Below are 17931 nucleotides of genomic sequence, written 5' to 3'. Positions count from 1 at the left end.
CTGTGACGGACTCTCTTATGATCCGTTTTAGCAACGGAGAGAACAGCGGTTGTGAGAGCATCCACCGCCACTGCCCTTGGGAACTGTCGTTCTGGACACATAGTGGGCGTTTGTAATTGTGGCGAGATGCCATCATGTCCACCTGAGGGTAACCCCACCTGTGGACCAACCTGTGAAACACCTCTGGATTTAATGCCCAGTCTCCTGGATGAAAATCCCGACGGCTGAGATCATCTGTCTAACAGATGTCCACTCCCGGAATGAACCTAGTCTACAATATCACCTTGTGGTATTCTGGGCAATTGAGGATTCGAGCTACTTCCCGCATTGCCATGCGGCTTCTCGTTCCTCCCTGGTTGTTGTGTATGCGACTGCCGTCGCGTTGTGTGACTGGCCTTGGACAGTCTGAGAGCGAAGCATGTAGTGCATAGTAAATTGCACGGAGTTCCAGGACCTTTATAGACAGCAATCTGTCGTGATCCGTTTAGCAACCCTGTCGCTGACCATTTTAAACTACAACTCCCCAACCTCTGAGACTCTCGCCCAGAGTAGAGACACCCTCGCCCCCCTGTGGGATACGCGAGTGAAAACCTCCGAACTGAAGCGCTTCGAAAGCCCATCATTGTTCCTAATAGGCGAATACACCAATGTACCGATAGTGTGCGTGGCTTAAGCACTAATTGTACCAGATGGCGTATAATCTGTTCTTTTTGGTGTAGTAGGTAAATTCTTTGATTTACCGTATCTGGAATCATACCTAGGAATTGAAGTCGTTGAGACGGAATTAGATGCGATTGTTTTTGAACTTGACACTGCAACCGTGGTGTACGTTAGCAGCGCAAGTAGGAGGAGCATCTGTTGAGACGGAGCTCTTATGAGCAGATCGTCTAAGTATGGAACGATTGTCACTGCCAGGGATCTGAGATGAGCTAACATCACACACATCACTTTGGTGAATACCCGAGGCGCTGACAAGAGGCCAAACCGTAGAACCTGAAACGGTTAATGGTAGTGGCGTATTGCAAAACGCAAGAACCTGTGATGAGGTGACCAACCGGAATGGGTAAATACGCATTCTGGAGATCAAGCGCAATCATGCAATCTTGTGGCTCCAAATATGCAAATACTAACTGCAGAAAATCCATTTTCAATCTGTAGTAAGTGACTTGCTGATTGAGACTGCGACGGAGCCCTCCGGCTTCGGTACCACAAACAGACAGGAATAATAACCCTGACTTTGTTGGTGTACCAGACCTGGAAATAAAAACTGCTGAAACCAGCAGAGACTGAATGGCAACGTGCCAAAACGCCTTATTTCGTCCGACAGAGGCAGTCTTGTCTTTTAACCCTAAATAGCGGATACATCCATGAGTGGATGGCTGGAAACCCGGCAAATTTAACGTGTAAAGGCGCGCTTCCACAATCGGAAATTCGAGATGGGCTGAGAGCCCGTCAAGCCACTGGCTTGTTGTGACTTTAGCGCCCTGGCGTTACAAGGCGCGACTGTTTTTGTACCACCGCCTTGAAAAGACTGAAGTCTAAAAGCTTTAAACGCCGGCCCAGAGTATTTCTGATATCGGAGGAGGCATTTTGTCAAATTTAGGACCAAACAACTTCTGGCCTTGTAGTGCTGAAACTAGCGACGATGAAAAACAGGCGGCAGCAGACGCTGTACCGAGATACTCAGCAGCTTCTCATTAACAATAAGTATAAAGTGATCGTCATTGTTTCCATACACAGAGCGCCCCAGTGACCCAAATGTATCTTGGGTCTTTATAAGGTTTGGCACAGACGAATTCACCAATGGGGGATTCTCCAATTTAGATGTCACTGTGTGGACACGGGTAAATAGCCTTAAATCTTAGTGAGATATCCTAAGTAAGAAACCCATTGAAGATCTGTCGTTTAGTAAATACGACGGATTAGATGTTAGAGGCTCCTTATTCTCTGTAAATTTCAGAGACTGACTCACTGGTCATTAGCAATGTGCCCTCCTCACTCGTATTTAGCGCTGTGAGATTTGACATAGAACTGTCAGGTCTGCCACATAGAAGAAATGTGTAAATTATAAGATCAGTTAAACTAACACCCTCCGTAATAGCTGGCGGAGTAACTTTTGAGACTCTGATCTTACCGCTCCTGTCGAGCAGAGTCAATTTGAATTGCCAATGCTTAACATAGGATCTGGGAATGAACCGGCTTCCTGAAAACCTACAAAACATAGTGAACATGTGGTAGATTTATGTCCAGACATTGTTTAAAAGCCTTTTTAGTCTGTGCTGGAGCCTTACTCCTTATGCAGACAGACAACACAATAGCCAAAGGACAGACACTTGCACGACTCAGTAAAATTATTATCTTAAGGTGTGTAATATCTATCTATCTACTTATGGCCGAAATGCAGTTCACATGGGCAGCCTATGTGAAACCTGAACCAAAATTCCCACTAACACCCCTGCGCCTCCGGTGGAGTAGTGATGTAGGGCAGGAATGTTCTGGAATTACAAACTGGAAGAAACAGGAAGCATGGTTAAAATGGCCCCCATGCCATGCTGACACTGATAATCACAGGACAAGTTACAATTGCTTCAGTGTTAATATAGGCTCAACAGCCTATTATACAGTGATAATCACAGGCAGGGTACAATACATGCTCTAGTGTTAATATAGGCTCAATAGCCTATTATACAGTGAAAATCACAGGCAGTTTACAATACAAGTCTCCAGTGTTAATATAGGCTCAATAGCCTATTATACAGTGAAAATCACAGGCAGTTTACAATACATGCCTCCAGTGTTAATATAGGCTCAATAGCCTATTATACAGTGAAAATCACAGGCAGTTTACAATACATGCCTCCAGTGTTAATATAGGCTCTACAAATCACAGGCAGGCCACCATACATGCTGTAGTATTAATATAGGCTCAATAGTCTATCACCCAGCTCTGCCTGTTATATAGGTATGGCAGCCATTTACATACCTTTGCCGCTGTAATCAGCCAGATTACACCCCCCCCCCCCCTTCCCCCTGTACTCCCTGTAGCGCTGTGTCTCAGCGGGGAGCGCCGGAAAGGCTTTACAGGGAGGCGAGGGACAACTCTTGCTGAGCAGCGGAGGTCGGCTGCCCGGAGCGGTTCTCACCCTCTCAGCGCTGTACAGCATTGACGGAGCGTCCTGGACGGTGCTGGGCGGCCGGACGGAGCGGCTGGGGCGGCCGGACGGAGCGGCTGGGGCGGGCGGACGGAGCGACTGGGGCGGCCGGACGGAGCGGCTGGTGCGGGCGTACGGCGGCATTACAACACTGACCCACACAGCGGGGCGGCAGCCTACGCTGACCGCCCCGTTTCCCCAGCCTACCTTGTTGTAGGGAGGCTGCGACGGCTCTGTAATCTTCCGGTCATGGCTGAGACGGGGCTTCTATTTGTAAGCTCCGTTCAGCTCTCCAGGTCATGGCTGAGACGGGGCTTCTATGTGTAAGCTCCGTCCAGCTGTTGCAGGAGCAGTGGGCTGCCTGTGGCTGTGAGGGTGCTCTTTGTGAGGACCGACACGCCATGCGCTGCCCGTGCAGCGGCACTATCCCGGACCCATGTTTTTCCAGAAACTGGGAAGGGATGTGCTATTGTAAAAAGTAAAAAGTAACAATGAAAAATTAAGAAAATCTTCCACAAAGTGTGGGAACTTCCCACAAGCCTTGTTAGTGCTGTGAGCACAGAAAAAACACTGAGGTAGTACACTGAGGTACTCTGGGATATGGAGGGGTGGAGAGTTCTAAATTTAAATATTCAGTGCCTTTGTTCCTGCTAAGCCGTCCATATCCCAAGAGTACTCCAGTGACCCCTAGTGGATGAAAAAGAAAAATGTGATATGCATGCGATGAGTGGCGCGGTGCACTGCATTGCAATGTTTAAAGTAACAAAAATAATTAACATTGGGCCTGATTCAGATTTGGCTGGAGTTGCTATCGCTGCTGTTTACATAGAAGCAGCAGTGATAGCACTAATACGGTAATGCAGCAGGGGGCATCACGCCCCCTACTGCATTACTGAGCTAAACTCTGTCTACGGACACAATATCGGATCTTCCCCAGCACCATGGGGTCGCGCAAGCCGCTCCGCTGCAGGTCCTGCACAGAGGCCAGGAAATCTCTATCCTCTGACAGAGATCCTGGCCTTTTCCCTCACTCGCAACAACATGCCTCCATTTGGAGAAACAGAGGCCGTCGTCACCTTACTGACCCCAAACAGCATCATACTGTCAATCACTGAGAAAGGAAATTACCCTAGGGTAACTCTCTCCAGGCGCTGATTGGGGAGATTCAACACAGCTGCTGAACAAAAGAGGTTGGTCAAACCTCATACATAGATAAAAACACACATTAATTCATAGCGCTAAATGGTCATAGATGAGATGAGTAGGTCAATGATATACATGTTTTAATTCAAGATAAAAGTCAATAAATAACAATGAAAGAATAAATTATGTAAAAAAAAAATATATATATTAAATGTAAAACCCTGAATAGGTGCAAATGCTGTTACTCCCAATCACAATTATGTGAGAATGGAGGAGATGATAAGACCTGTTCCTATGGTACAGTCCCCTTCTTAGTCCAGGATGGACCCAAATGTTGGTCAAAACATAAATGATAATTACCACGATTGTATCCAAGGATTATTAAGCGGCTCAGCACTCCGCTATGTAGCAGTTCCTTGATGAAGTGGTGAAGAAGAAACAATGTCCTTAATTAGAAGATTAACCTCCAGCAAAGGTCCAAAACGTTCGGTAGCGGGGAATTGGTCCAGATCTTCAGATCTCCGGTTGTTATATGTCCAGGGAGTATATGCAGAAGGGCAGCTCTTCTGCATATACTCCCTGGACATATAACAACCGGAGATCTGAAGACCTGGACCTAGTCCCCGCTACTGAACGTTTTGGACCTTTGCTGGAGGTTAATCTTCTAATTGAGGACATTGTTTCTTTTTCACCACTTCATCAAGGAACTGCTACATAGCGGAGTGCTGAGCCGCTTAATAATCCTTGGATACAATCGTGGTAATTATCATTTATGTTTTGACCAACATTTAGGTCCATCCTGGACTAAGAAGGGGACTGTACCATAGGAACAGGTCTTATCATCTCCTCCATTCTCACATAATTGTGATTGGGAGTAACACCATTTGCACCTATTCAGGGTTTTACATTTAATATATATATATATATATATATTTTTAATATATAATTTATTCTTTAATTGTTATTTATTGAATTTTATCTTGAATTAAAACATGTGTATATCATTGACCTACTCATCTCATCTATGACCATTTAGCGCTATGAATTAATGTGTGTTTTTGTCAATCACTGAGAGTCTGATGCCGTACCTGTGCCCTGTATCGCAGGACCCTTTTGCGCACATGCAGAATGAGTCCTGCGCATGTACAAAGTACCGAACACCGGTACTTTACGCATCAGGGCGCACCTCCAACCACATCTGAATCAAGCCCATTGTCTGTAAGAGCAGGGGCGTACTGCAGTCTATTGCATGCCTTCATGATAACACAGTGATAAGTAAAATGTGGCTAATATGCTGTTTATTCTGCCACAAAGGAACAAATGGAGGGAGCTGGAGGTATGATTTTATAAAAAAGGTATGATAATTACACACTATACAAGTAAATTGATGAAATGGATCACACAAAGGGGTAAATATACACAGCGGCGGGTTTTCAGTGTTTTCTAGGCTTTTGCAGTGCACCACTTACTAAACGCAGAATCACGGAACATCTGTCGACAAACCCCCATTCAGATAGCAAACGGCCCTCTCAATTCTTTTTACATTGGAAGAATATAATAAACCATCAGATTTATCAATGAGTGGTTTGGAAAACCATTTCTCCAAAACACAACATAAATGAGTTGCCTCGGACATGTGTATTTGTGTAAAGAGTTGACCTACCCCCGGTTCCGGTTTGATGCATGGAACAATACATGGACGATTGTTTTCATCTAGAACCACGAAAGTCATGAATGCGCTGTTTATATGCCTTCTGGGAACGTCCACATCATGACAAAATGCCTCCACGCAGACCCCCACTTCCATACTGCAACAGACAGGATCACATGATAACATGATACATTCACTCTGCTGAATTCCAAAATGCTGTTCACGCTGCCGGAGACAGTAATGCTCTGGTCGCTGTCCTTCCACTTTTTGTGTCATGGGGTAGCAGTTGATTTACTGACAGACACAATACCGACAGTCATAATCCCCACAGCCACTGATAGACAGTCAAAACACTGACACAGTCAAAATGGCGACACTCAGAATATCGACATGTGAAATGCAACATGTCGAAATGCCAACATGTCAAAATGCCGACATGCGCTAAGGAATTTTTGCCTCAAAACAGACTTGTTCGTACTTTACCATCCCTGTAGATCTGGAGGGGGAATATAATAGTGCGCTGGAAGCATGGCGAGCGCAGAGAGCCATGCGAGGGGACACGGAACACTTAGACCGTGTCCATGTCGACCTATGGCGACATTGACACAACCCCCCCCCCAGAAAAATACATGTCGGTATTTTGACATGTCGACATTTCAAATGTCGGTATTCTGATGATGTCAGCATCATGAATGTGGGTATTTTGACCATGTCGGTATTTTGACTAGGTCAATGGCTGTCGGGATTATGACAGTCGGTAAATCATACCGAACCCTGCACGAGTACAGTAAATGCTCTGCAATCTCCATGCAATCTTGGAACTTACATATTAGACTATATAAACATAGATGTCATATATTCATACTTATATTTCACGAACAGCGCTTTGTGACCAATTTTCAAACCCTGTCAGGGCATGATGACACAACAAGTAGAGAGCCGTATGTTTTCTTAACCCAGTCTTTTAATATCATAACATTGCAAAATTCTCAATGACCTATAGCTTAATGACCTATGAGTAAGAACTTGACAGGAGGGAAATTCGGTCAAACAATGGGTGAGATCTATCAAAGTTTGTGAGAAATAAAAGTACCAATCAGCTCCTAACTGTTAATTTTCAAACACAGACTGTAACCAGTGTTAATTTTGTCAGGGATTTTCAATTTAGATTTAGTCTTAGTCACTTTCCTAAAATTTGCCGAAATTAAATGTTACATTTTAGTCACATTTTTTAATTTCGTCTTAGTCAAGTTTTAGAGATAAGCAGGTTCGCTGTAAAGCTAGAATTAACGCCAGTTCGGTTTTATCCGGATTTTTTCTATTGGCTATCCAAAACACGTGACATCCGTGAGCCAATAAGATGCCGTTTTGAGAACCGAGTAAATCCGAGTAAAACCGAACCCGTTCATCTCTAGTTTTAATCAGTGGATCTTGATGAACATTTTCATCTAATTTTAGTCATTTATTTTGTCATAGCTTTGCAGTTTAATGATACTGTAATGAATTTTGCTGAAGATCATTTCTCTATCATTCCCTTGAATACTTTGTATACCTTTCACTATGTGTTTAGTAATCTAGGTATCAAACAAGTACAACACAAATGCTAATATAGCTAAAGATAACTAATTAGCGAGCTTCGTAAACTGACGGAGTGATACTCATGACAAAGGGGGTAATTCCAAGTTGATCGCAGCAGGAAATTTTTTAGCAGTTGGGCAAAACCATGTGCACTGCAGGGGAAGCAGATATAACATGTGCAGAGAGAATTAGATTTGGGTGGGTTATTTTATTTCTGTGCAGGGTAAATACTGGCTGCTTTATTTTTACACTGCAATTTAGATTGCAGATTGAACACACCACACCCAAATCTAACTCTCTCTGCACATGTTATATCTGCCTCCCCTGCAGTGCACATGGTTTTGCCCAACTGCTAACCAAATTCCTGCTGCGATCAACTTGGAATTACCCCCAAAGTGTTGTTGCGCAGCCACAGTGCAAGTAAGTAAATCTAGGGTCAGAGAGGATGGATAAAACTGTATAAAATACAGAATTATTAATGAAAGAATCCCAAAAAATCAATCACTCGAAAAATGTTGTGTCCTGATGAAAATGATACAGCATTTTCATCTAGTCGATTTTAGTCGTGACAACACGGACAAATATTTAGTCAACATTTTCGTTACATTTTAATCATAGAAAAATCCTTCGTCGACGAATAGTTTTAGTCTAAATTTTCGTCGACTAAATTAACACTGACTGTAACATGGTGTTATGGAACTCCAGCACAATCACGCAAGACCTATAGAGCCACTGCAAGGGCATTTACAACAACAACAACAACAAGCCCTGGTTCAATGCCCAGCTCAGGCAACTTCGTCGAGCCAAAGAGGAGGCCTATAGTAGCGGTGACAGAGCACTATACAACCGTACTAGGAACTCTCTGACTAAAGGAATCAGGCTAGCAAAAAAGCGGTTCTCGGACAAGCTGACAAACGATTTCTCCACCAGTGACCCCGTATCTGTATGGAAAGGAATGCAATCCATAACCAACTATAGGAAAACATCAAAGTCCACCGCCATGCACCAAGACCTTGCAGATGAACTGGACCACTTTTATTGCAGGTTCGCAAAAGAAGTCCCCTGCAACCCAAACAATCACCTCTACGATGCCCCGAACACCGACGGCCAACCCCAGGCACTGCAAGTCACCCAAGAAGAGGTGGAGGCATTGTTCAAAAGGGCCAAAACCAGGAAAGCTCCGGGTCCTGACGGAGTGTCACCATCTGCCCCAAGAGCATGTGCGGGTCAGCTCGCCCCCATATTCACCAAGATCTTCAATAAATCGCTGGAGCTACAGAAAGTCCCTTCCTGCCTCAAAAGGTCTACTATAGTCCCGGTCCCCAAGAAACCCACTTCACGAACCTGAACGACTACAGGCCGATAGCACGGACGTCTGTGGTCATGAAAACGTTCGAGCGTCTGGTTTTGAATCACCTGAAAACTGTGACTGGCCCCCAACTGGACCCCCTGCAGTTCGCCTATCGGGGGTAATTCCAAGTTGATCGCAGCAGGAATTTAGTTAGCAATTGGGCAAAACCATGGGGGGTAATTCCAAGTTGATCGCAGCAGGAAATTTTTTAGCAGTTGGGCAAAACCATGTGCACTGCAGGGGGGGCAGATATAACATGTGCAGAAAGAGATAGATTTGGGTGTGGTGAGTTCAATCTGCAATCTAAATTGCAGTGTAAAAATAAAGCAGCCAGTATTTACCCTGCACAGAAACGAAATAACCCACCCAAATCTAACTCTCTCTGCACATGTTATATCTGCCCCCCCTGCAGTGCACATGGTTTTGCCCAATTGCTAAAAAATTTCCTGCTGCGATCAACTTGGAATTACCCCCCATGTGCACTGCAGGGGAGGCAGATTTAACATGTGCAGAGAGAGTTAGATTTGGGTGGGTTATTTTATTTCTGTGCAGGGTAATACTGGCTGCTTTATTTTTACACTGCAATTTAGATTGCAGATTGAACACACCCCACCCAAATCTAACTCTCTCTGCACATGTTGAATCTGCCTCCCCTGCAGTGCACATGGTTTTGCCCAATTGCTAACTAAATTCCTGCTGCGATCAACTTGGAATTACCCCCATCGCTCGAATCGGTGTGTCGAGGATGCAGTCAACCTGGGCCTGCACTGCATTCTACAGCACCTAGACATTCCCGGTACCTACGCGAGGGTCCTGTTTGTCGATTTCAGCTCGGCCTTCAATACAATCGTCCCCAGCATCCTCCACCCCAAATTACTTTGCCTAGGGGTCCCAGAAGCTACCTGTTCCTGGATAATAGACTTCCTGACAGATAGGACACAGGTGGTGAAAGAGGGGGAATTCACCTCTCAAGCGCGGTCCATTAGTACAGGGGCCCCTCAGGGCTGTGTCCTCTCACCCCTGCTCTTCTCCCTGTACACAAATGACTGTACCTCAGAGGCGCAATCAGTAAGGATCATCAAATTCGCCAATGACACCACCGTCATCGGCCTCACCAAGGATGGGGACGAATCGGCCTGTAGACGGGAAGTAGACCGGCTGGCCCTGTGGTGCATCCACAACAATCTTGAGCTCAACCCCCTCAAAACTGTCGAGATGATAGTGGGCTTCAGGAAGAAGTCATCTAGTGCACCTCCGCTAACAAGTGCTGACAGTGTGGTATCGCTAGTGGACTCCTTCAAGTTTCTAGGGACCACAATCTCCAGGGACCTGAAATGGGGGTCCAACGCTGATGCCACTGTTGGGAAAGCGCAGCAGAGGTTGTTCTTCCTCAGGCAACTAAGGAAGTTCAACATCCCACAGAAGCTTCTGCTCCTCTTCTACTCCGCGATTGTGGAGTCGGTACTGTGCTCCTCGATACTCGTATGGTACAGCTCCGCCAGCGCGAGGGACAGATGCAGGCTCCAAAAGGTGGTCAGAACCGCAGAGAAGATCATCGGGGCCGACCTTCCCTCAGTCCAGGACCTGTACTTGTCCAGAGCTAAAAAGTGGGCAATGAAGATAGTAAAAGACCAGCTACACCCCAGCCACAGCATGTTTTACTTGCTTCCTTCAGGCAGGCGTTACAGGGCTGTCCCCGTCAGATCCACCAGAAGCCTCAAAAGTTTCTTTCCCCAAGCGGTCCGCCTGCTAAACTCCTGAACATTGACTGACTAGACGTACATGTAACTAACTTGTGTCCCTACGGTATACTTATCTGTGTTACTTTACTTGCCACCCCCCTCCCCCCATCCCCCTCCTACACACACACACACACACACACACACCTGCTTACCTACTTGGCTGTTGTATAGCAAACCGAAGACAAATTCCTAGTATACGCAAGTATACCTGGCCAATAAAGCTGATTCTGATTCTGCCTACAACAGCCGCTCATGGGTGGTCATTCCGAGTTGTTCGCTCGGTAATTTTCTTTGCATCGCAGCGATTTTCCGCTAATTGCGCATGCGCAATGTTCGCACTGCGACTGCGCCAAGTAAATTTGCTATGAAGATTGGTATTTTACTCACGGCATTACGAGGTTTTTTCTTCGTTCTGGTGATCGTAATGTGATTGACAGGAAGTGGGTGTTTCTGGGCGGAAACTGGCCGTTTTATGGGAGTGTGTGAAAAAAACGCTACCTTTTCTGGGAAAAACGCGGGAGTGGCTGGAGAAACGGGGGAGTGTCTGGGCGAACGCTGGGTGTGTTTGTGACGTCAAACCAGGAACGACAAAGCACTGAACTGATCGCACTGGAAGAGTAAGTCTCGAGCTACTCAGAAATTGCACAGAGAAGTCTTTTCGCAATATTGCGAATCTTTCGTTCGCAATTTTGATAAGCTAAGATTCACTCCCAGTAGGCGGCGGCTTAGCGTGTGCAATGCTGCTAAAAGCAGCTTGCGAGCGAACAACTCGGAATGAGGGCCATTGTTCCTTCAGTGTATGACATACACGCAGATACTTAGGATGCTGGCAGGTCTTAAACCTCTGGCAATAGAGACTTACACAATTGGCTGAAGGCCGCATGGTAGAAGGCTGGAACAATGTACAGGAGTAAGTACAGGACTGGTACGTTTAGGGGGGAAAAAAAGTCAGGGTCTGGATCTCAGCAAATGCAGATGGGGACACTGAGTTTATATGGAGCATTGTGCAGTTGGAGTTTACTTGCAGGCTGATCACCAAACGAGTACAATGAGAAAGTATACAATGGGTTAACCAGACAGACACAAGGCAAGGGTTAAGGCAAGGCAGATGGGACAAGGTGTCTGACAGGCAGAGGATTCCCCAGGCGGGGAGAATATCCACAGGCAGTGCCGGCGGAACCCGCTCAGCGAAGGGATGCAGTGCAGGTAGGCGCCAGGCAGGAGAGGCGCTTTCCCTACACTGCATCCCTTCACTGTGTGCTGTTGTTGCTGGCTGCCGCTGCGCCTATCACTGTACAAGCAGCGGCAGCCGGCAGCCTGGATCGCAGAACTTCTGTCCCCCCACTCCAGCCCCACCTCCTCCCGTCCTGTGACAGCGTTGTGACGCTAGTAAGGGGAGGTGTGGGGGCGGGACCAGCAAAGGACGACTTCGGAAGCTGAGAGCTGCAGTCACTGCTGACTGCAGTACCGCCAGGAGCCACTAGATGCCCCCATCCCTATGGACGGAGCCATCTCTTCACCTGACAGGACTCAGGATCAGGAACAAAAGAGAGACTGCCCGAGACCAGTACAGAGGAACTAAAGTGAGTTTTCTTTTTATGTGTGATTGTCTATCTATCTATCTATCTGTCTATCTAATGTTTAAAAGGGGGGCGCTGTCTGCCGTAATGTGTAAAAAGGGTGACTGGCTGCCGTAATGTGTAAAAAGGGTGACTGGCTGCCGTAATGTGTTTAAAGGGGACACTGACTGCCGTAATGTGTAAAAAGGGGACGTTGTCTGCCGTAATGTGTAAAAAGGGGACGCGGTCTACCTAATGTGTAAAAAGGGGACGCTGTCTGCCGTAATATACAGAAAGGGGTACGCTGTCTGCCGTAATGTGTAAAAAGGGGGACTGGCTGCCGTTATGTGTAAAAAGAGGGACTGGCTGCCGTAATGTGTAAAAGGGGTTCTACCTGGTGTAGTGGCGCTACTGTGTGGCGTAATTTGAATAATGGAGACTACCGTAATATGAATTGGTATTATTTTGTGGCCACACCCCTTCCCCATGAAGCCACACCCCTATATATTTTCTTTTTATGTGTGATTATCTGTCTATCTATCTATCTATCTATCTATCTATCTGCGTGTTTGTCTATTATCTATCTATCTGTCTGCCTATTATCTATCTATCTATCTATCTAATATCTGTGGGGGAGTGTATTTTAGCATAGCAGGGCTGCGATCGCTTGTGCAGCCCTGCTATGCTAAAAAAGTTTAAAGCAAAACAAGACCAGCCCTGCAGCTACTCACCAGTGCGACGGATCCAGCGATGATGTTCCCGGCTGTGACGTCAGACATCCGCCCTCCATGCATGGGACCCACCACGCCTGGAAAACGGTGAGTATCTGCCCCGGAACGCTTCCTGCCTGTCCGTCTTCTTGCGATCGACCACAGGACAGGCACTGGGTACAAGAACCTGGGACACGGACCAGCAGCTTATACCAAAGTATAAACTATAACCGGCAGGGCATTGCAGGTCTGACTGCCTTTTAACAGAACCCAGCACCAATCAGCAGAGCCAGAGAGGGAGGGCTCCCTAATTGAATAACTTTGTGCAGCTGCTATGCAGTACGTCTCACAGATCCTGGCTGTCAGAGCAGCAGTAACAAGCTTCCTCACGACCACCCAATGTCCCAGCTACTTAGCGACCGTCGGGCAGTGCGGGGAAGTGACGCAATGTCCCAGTCACTTAGCAATGGCTGGGACATGTGGCTCATAATATATGGCAGTTACAATCTGTTTGTTTGGTACTTTATTTCTCTCCTCACTTTAATAAATCTTCCCTAATGATAGTTAGCTGACCATGGGGGAGATTTATCAAACCTTCTAAAGAGGACAATTGGAGGTGTTGCCCATAGCAACAAATCTAATTGTAGCCATCACTTATCTCATACATTCTATAAAATGATAGCTAGAATCATATTTGTTGTAATGAACAACACTTCCAATTATAGAAATATATAGTTTGATAAATTTCCCCCGAAGTGTGTGGTCATCACCTAATCACCACACTAATTGTGCCCAAAGAATCACGCCGCCTGGTCCAAATTGTTGGCGGCTTTATCTTTCTGATTTGGCGACAAGCCCGTGTGGATAGATTGGCCGCAGATATGACCAATCAGCACTTGTGCTGACAGACCAAATCTGCCTCTTCCTGAACACTTTACATTTATAGAGGTTGGTTCACCTGGACAATCCTCCAAATCTCTTTAAATTCCTTTATATTACCTGCCCCTCCCCTGTCGCAGTTACCATATTCTGGGAAGATGGACAGTGTCTTGGGTTGTCTGAATATTCTGCTACGCCAGCTGCAGAGTCTGTCCTCACCTGTCAGTAAGGTAGAGTTCAGTCTCGGCAGTCAGAATACCAGCAGCGGGATCCCGACGGTAAGAATCCCAAGGGATCACACAGGCAAGTACAGGGGTTAGGCTGCGGGGTGGGGGGTCAGGCTTAGTTTGCGGGAGGGGATGGTTAGAGTTAGGTTGCGGGAGGGGTGGCTTGAGGTTAAGGTTAAAATACTTACCGGGATTCATAAGGATTTTGACCGCCGGGATGCTGCTGTCAGCGACTGATCATCGCGATACTAAGTGTCGGGATTTCGTACCCAACCCAGTAAGACAGGCTGGCATCTTGGATTTAGGTAACAGGAGTGTGGGGTAGGTAGGTGCTCCCCATTTGCTACGCAGCAAGGGGAGGACTGGTGAACAGGTTATGCTAAGTGGATGGTTCTTATAAAGTGGATACTTCACTATTGTATAAGAAAAGGACATTCATTTTTATTCTTGAACAAAATGTAATTACATACTAACATCTTGTTCCACAGAATCTAGAAAACGGACTGCCAGAAACTTGACTGGTGAACCTAGGTCAGGCACTTGTTAACAATATAAAACACACTTTAATAATCAATAAATTCCTCCAATTATCCCAGCGTTTTGTTGAGACAAGTGTGATAGCAGATGTATATTACACCGGATGACCTGTGACCCTGCTATCTGTACTCTGAGCTAGTGCCACACTGTCACATGAATAGACAGCACATTGTGTCCTAGCATACACACAGGTTTCTTTTATGGCTTATCTGGTGTATCAGAGATTTCATACTGGGGCTGTAAACCCATAAACATGTGCAGTTGTGCAAAACCCAAGGTTTCAGAGAAAGCGGTCTAGAAGTGGCCGGCGAGTAGTCTGTGAGTCCATGAGTGCTTTTCACTGATTATCTCAAGGTCAAGATAATTGTCAATTCCAGAGCAAGGAAAGAATGAAGTATAATTATTGCTGAGCTATGTTTGGGGAGGGGGGGAATCTTCTGCATATATTACCTACAGGCCCGCCATCAGGGGGTACTGCGGGCACAGCTGTCCCGGGCCCAGCCTCTCTTACAGCTATCCAGGGCCGCTCATGGCACCGCCCACGGCTGTCCGTGTCACCGGCTGTCTGCCGCCATCGTCTGCCTGATGACCGCAGGCTCTATTGAAAATGTCCCTCTCAAGATGTTCGGCGTCTCAGATGAGTCGGTTAGTAAAGATACTGTCTCCTCTGAGGCGGAGGCCATTTTGGGAGGGACTTTTTCAATACTTGAAGTAGGATACCGAACAGTCTGCTGCGGCAGTGGCATCTGGAAGTTGGGGGGGGGGGGGGGGGGGGGGGAGGCATTACTGTGTGGTGCATAATATGGTGATGGGGCATAAGAATTTCATCTATTTTATATATTTATCTTTTTATTATTATTATTTTTTTTTGGGGGGGGGGGGCACGGTTGCCTATTTTGTCAGTCCCGGGCCCCACAGTTTCTGACGGCAGCCCTGATTACCTAGCCTAGTGTGGTAACCTCCATCATGTGTAGCCTATCTGCGACAACTTACACAACTGAAACAGTGACTCACACCTGTGCAGGTACATATTATAATCTTGGGAGGACTATTATTCTTAGCAATTCAGTATTCTGCAGATCAGGTTCTCTAGCATGGTTTCCAATAGAGTATTTATTCGTGTTCTGCTGACCTGGTATATGATGTATTGTACAGGAGTGCCAGGGCATTGGGAAGGACCCATACTGAACAATGGCACTATTTTCATCAACAATAAGTACCAGCCTTCCAAATTTGCACAGAATTTTAATCTTCAAGCCACAAGTTTTCAGATCAGGATATCAGGCATCCTTGCTTGTTTTTTTATATACATATATATACACACACATACATACATACACACACACACACACACACACACACACACACACACACACACACTTATAATAAATTGACAACAGACCAAGTATACCTCTTGGTCTGAGGTGAATTTATCCTAAATCCTTGGATTGCCACCATGCTTTTATCTACCAGTTAGGGGGTCTCATTTGGTCCTTGGGGAGCGCATCCAGGCTATACAAGAAATTTTAAAGCGGAGTGCCAGCCATATGTAGAAAAGTGCTTCAAAGTAAGAATGCTTTCAAAAATAGAAGTGTTAATAGTTTATTTCTATCAATTAACAAAATGCAAAGTGAATGAACAGAAGAGAAATCTAAATCAAATCAATATTTCAAAACAGCATCAATTCTTCTAGGTACACTCGCACACCGTTTTTGAAGGAACTCGGCAGGGAGGTTGTTGCAAACATCTTGTAGAACTAACCACAGATCTTCTGTGAATGCAGGCTTCCTCAAATCTTTCTGATACTTATCCATCATGCAATACCATCAGCGAGGCATCTGATTTACTCCAAATGTATTCTGTAGCAGGACAACAAGCCCAAACATACAGCCAATTCCATTAAGAACTACATTCAGTGTAAAGAAGAACAAGGAGTCCTGGAAGTGATGATATGGCCCCACAGAGTCCTAATCTCAACAACATTAAGTCTGTCTAGGATTACATGAAGAGACAGAAGGATTTGAGCAAGCCTACATCCACAGAAGATCTGTGGTTAGTTCTCCAAGATGTATAGAACAACCTCACTGACAAGTTCCTTCAAAAACTTTGTGTAAGTGTACCTAGAAGAATTGATGCTGTTTTGAAATATTGATTTGATTTAGATTTCTCTTCTGTTTATTCACTTTGCATTCTGGTAATTGATAAAAATAAACTATTAACACTTATTTTTGAAAGCATTCTTACTTTGCAGCAGTTTTTCCACACCTGCCTAAAACTTTTGCACAGTACTGTATATATTCAGCTTTGTTTGCAAGTTACAAATGTCCACTGCAGCTTATTATGGGGTCTACTTATCAACAAAGTTTAGCTATTTAAAACTCGTTGCATATGATCAATGGTGCTCCAGCCAATCGGCTCCTGTCATCTGTTTGAAAAATGACAGATACCCAATCTCGTCTCCATCTTGGTATGTTCAATTGGTTACTAACCTGTCTTTAAAGGCGTTGTTAACAATAGCCTTTAGGATTAATCGATCTCCGACCTGAGAGGGCCCCCGAAAATGAAACATCTCAATTACCTTCAAAGTTGGGTGAGCATGACATAGCCGGCTGTGTGAGTGAGACAGATGTACGGTTACTGGGAGAGTTTGAGAACGTGACCAGAGACACAACATACAGCAAACATGGAACATATATTTATGAAGTCAGTCACCTGGAAATCATCCAATACTCATTTAGAGCAGTACAATATATCAGCGTGGTGCTCTGCTTGTTTTTCTGGGATGGGAAGAATATACAGTTACTACTGCAAGCCCAAGTGAGGGCTGGCAGTATTTGGTATAGTAGGGGTGGTTGGACATCTAATTGCCTGGTTACATCTAGTCACATATACAGGCAAGCGTCTGTACACATTTCCTTTACTAAAGACTATGCTGGTGTAACTTGCTGTGACTGCTGGTGGATAGTAACAATTACATCTAATAATAGGGGGGGGGGGGGGGGAATGATGAACGTATGTAAAGATAATGATTACAGGACAAACAATGTGACAATGGGTCAGTAAAAAGACATTCTATAAATGCACTGAAGAGCCAATAGTCATAGGACAGCAGTATGTAAATGTAATGGTAGGTGGCACCACTGTACTGTGACATCTTGGAAATGCCCAGACCTGCATCAGTTGTAATCTGACATCTCATGACTCAGTCTGTACACCGGTTAGGCTGCTCATGGCAAGACGACGTGAATTATCGGAGTTGGAATGGGGCACGATAGTGGGTGCCCAATGGATAGGACATTCCATTTCCGTAGTTGTGTGAACATTCAATATTTCTTGATCTACGCTGTCACATTTGTACTGGAAATACCTTATGGAAGGCATTACCACCCACCGCGGACATCG

At 45.5% G+C, this 17931-nt stretch overlaps 1 protein-coding gene across 3 annotated transcripts in view; it reads right to left on the bottom strand.

Annotated features, from left to right (window-relative positions):
* Positions 1-17931, bottom strand: part of ACOT11 (acyl-CoA thioesterase 11) — a 62138-nt gene that overhangs the window by 25025 nt on the left and 19182 nt on the right. For all 3 annotated transcript variants that reach the window (XM_063939649.1, XM_063939648.1, XM_063939650.1), the window contains exons 8-9: positions 17019-17138; positions 5959-6103 (exon numbers count right to left, since the gene is read on the bottom strand). In XM_063939649.1, coding sequence (XP_063795719.1) covers positions 5959-6103; positions 17019-17138 — 265 coding nt within the window. The remainder of the gene's footprint in view (positions 1-5958; positions 6104-17018; positions 17139-17931) is intronic.

This window comes from Pseudophryne corroboree, chromosome 9 (assembly GCF_028390025.1).
Source record: "Pseudophryne corroboree isolate aPseCor3 chromosome 9, aPseCor3.hap2, whole genome shotgun sequence".
NCBI lineage: Eukaryota > Metazoa > Chordata > Amphibia > Anura > Myobatrachidae > Pseudophryne > Pseudophryne corroboree.
The sequence above is the reverse complement of the archived record's forward strand: the minus strand, read 5'-3'. Positions and strand labels throughout refer to the sequence as shown.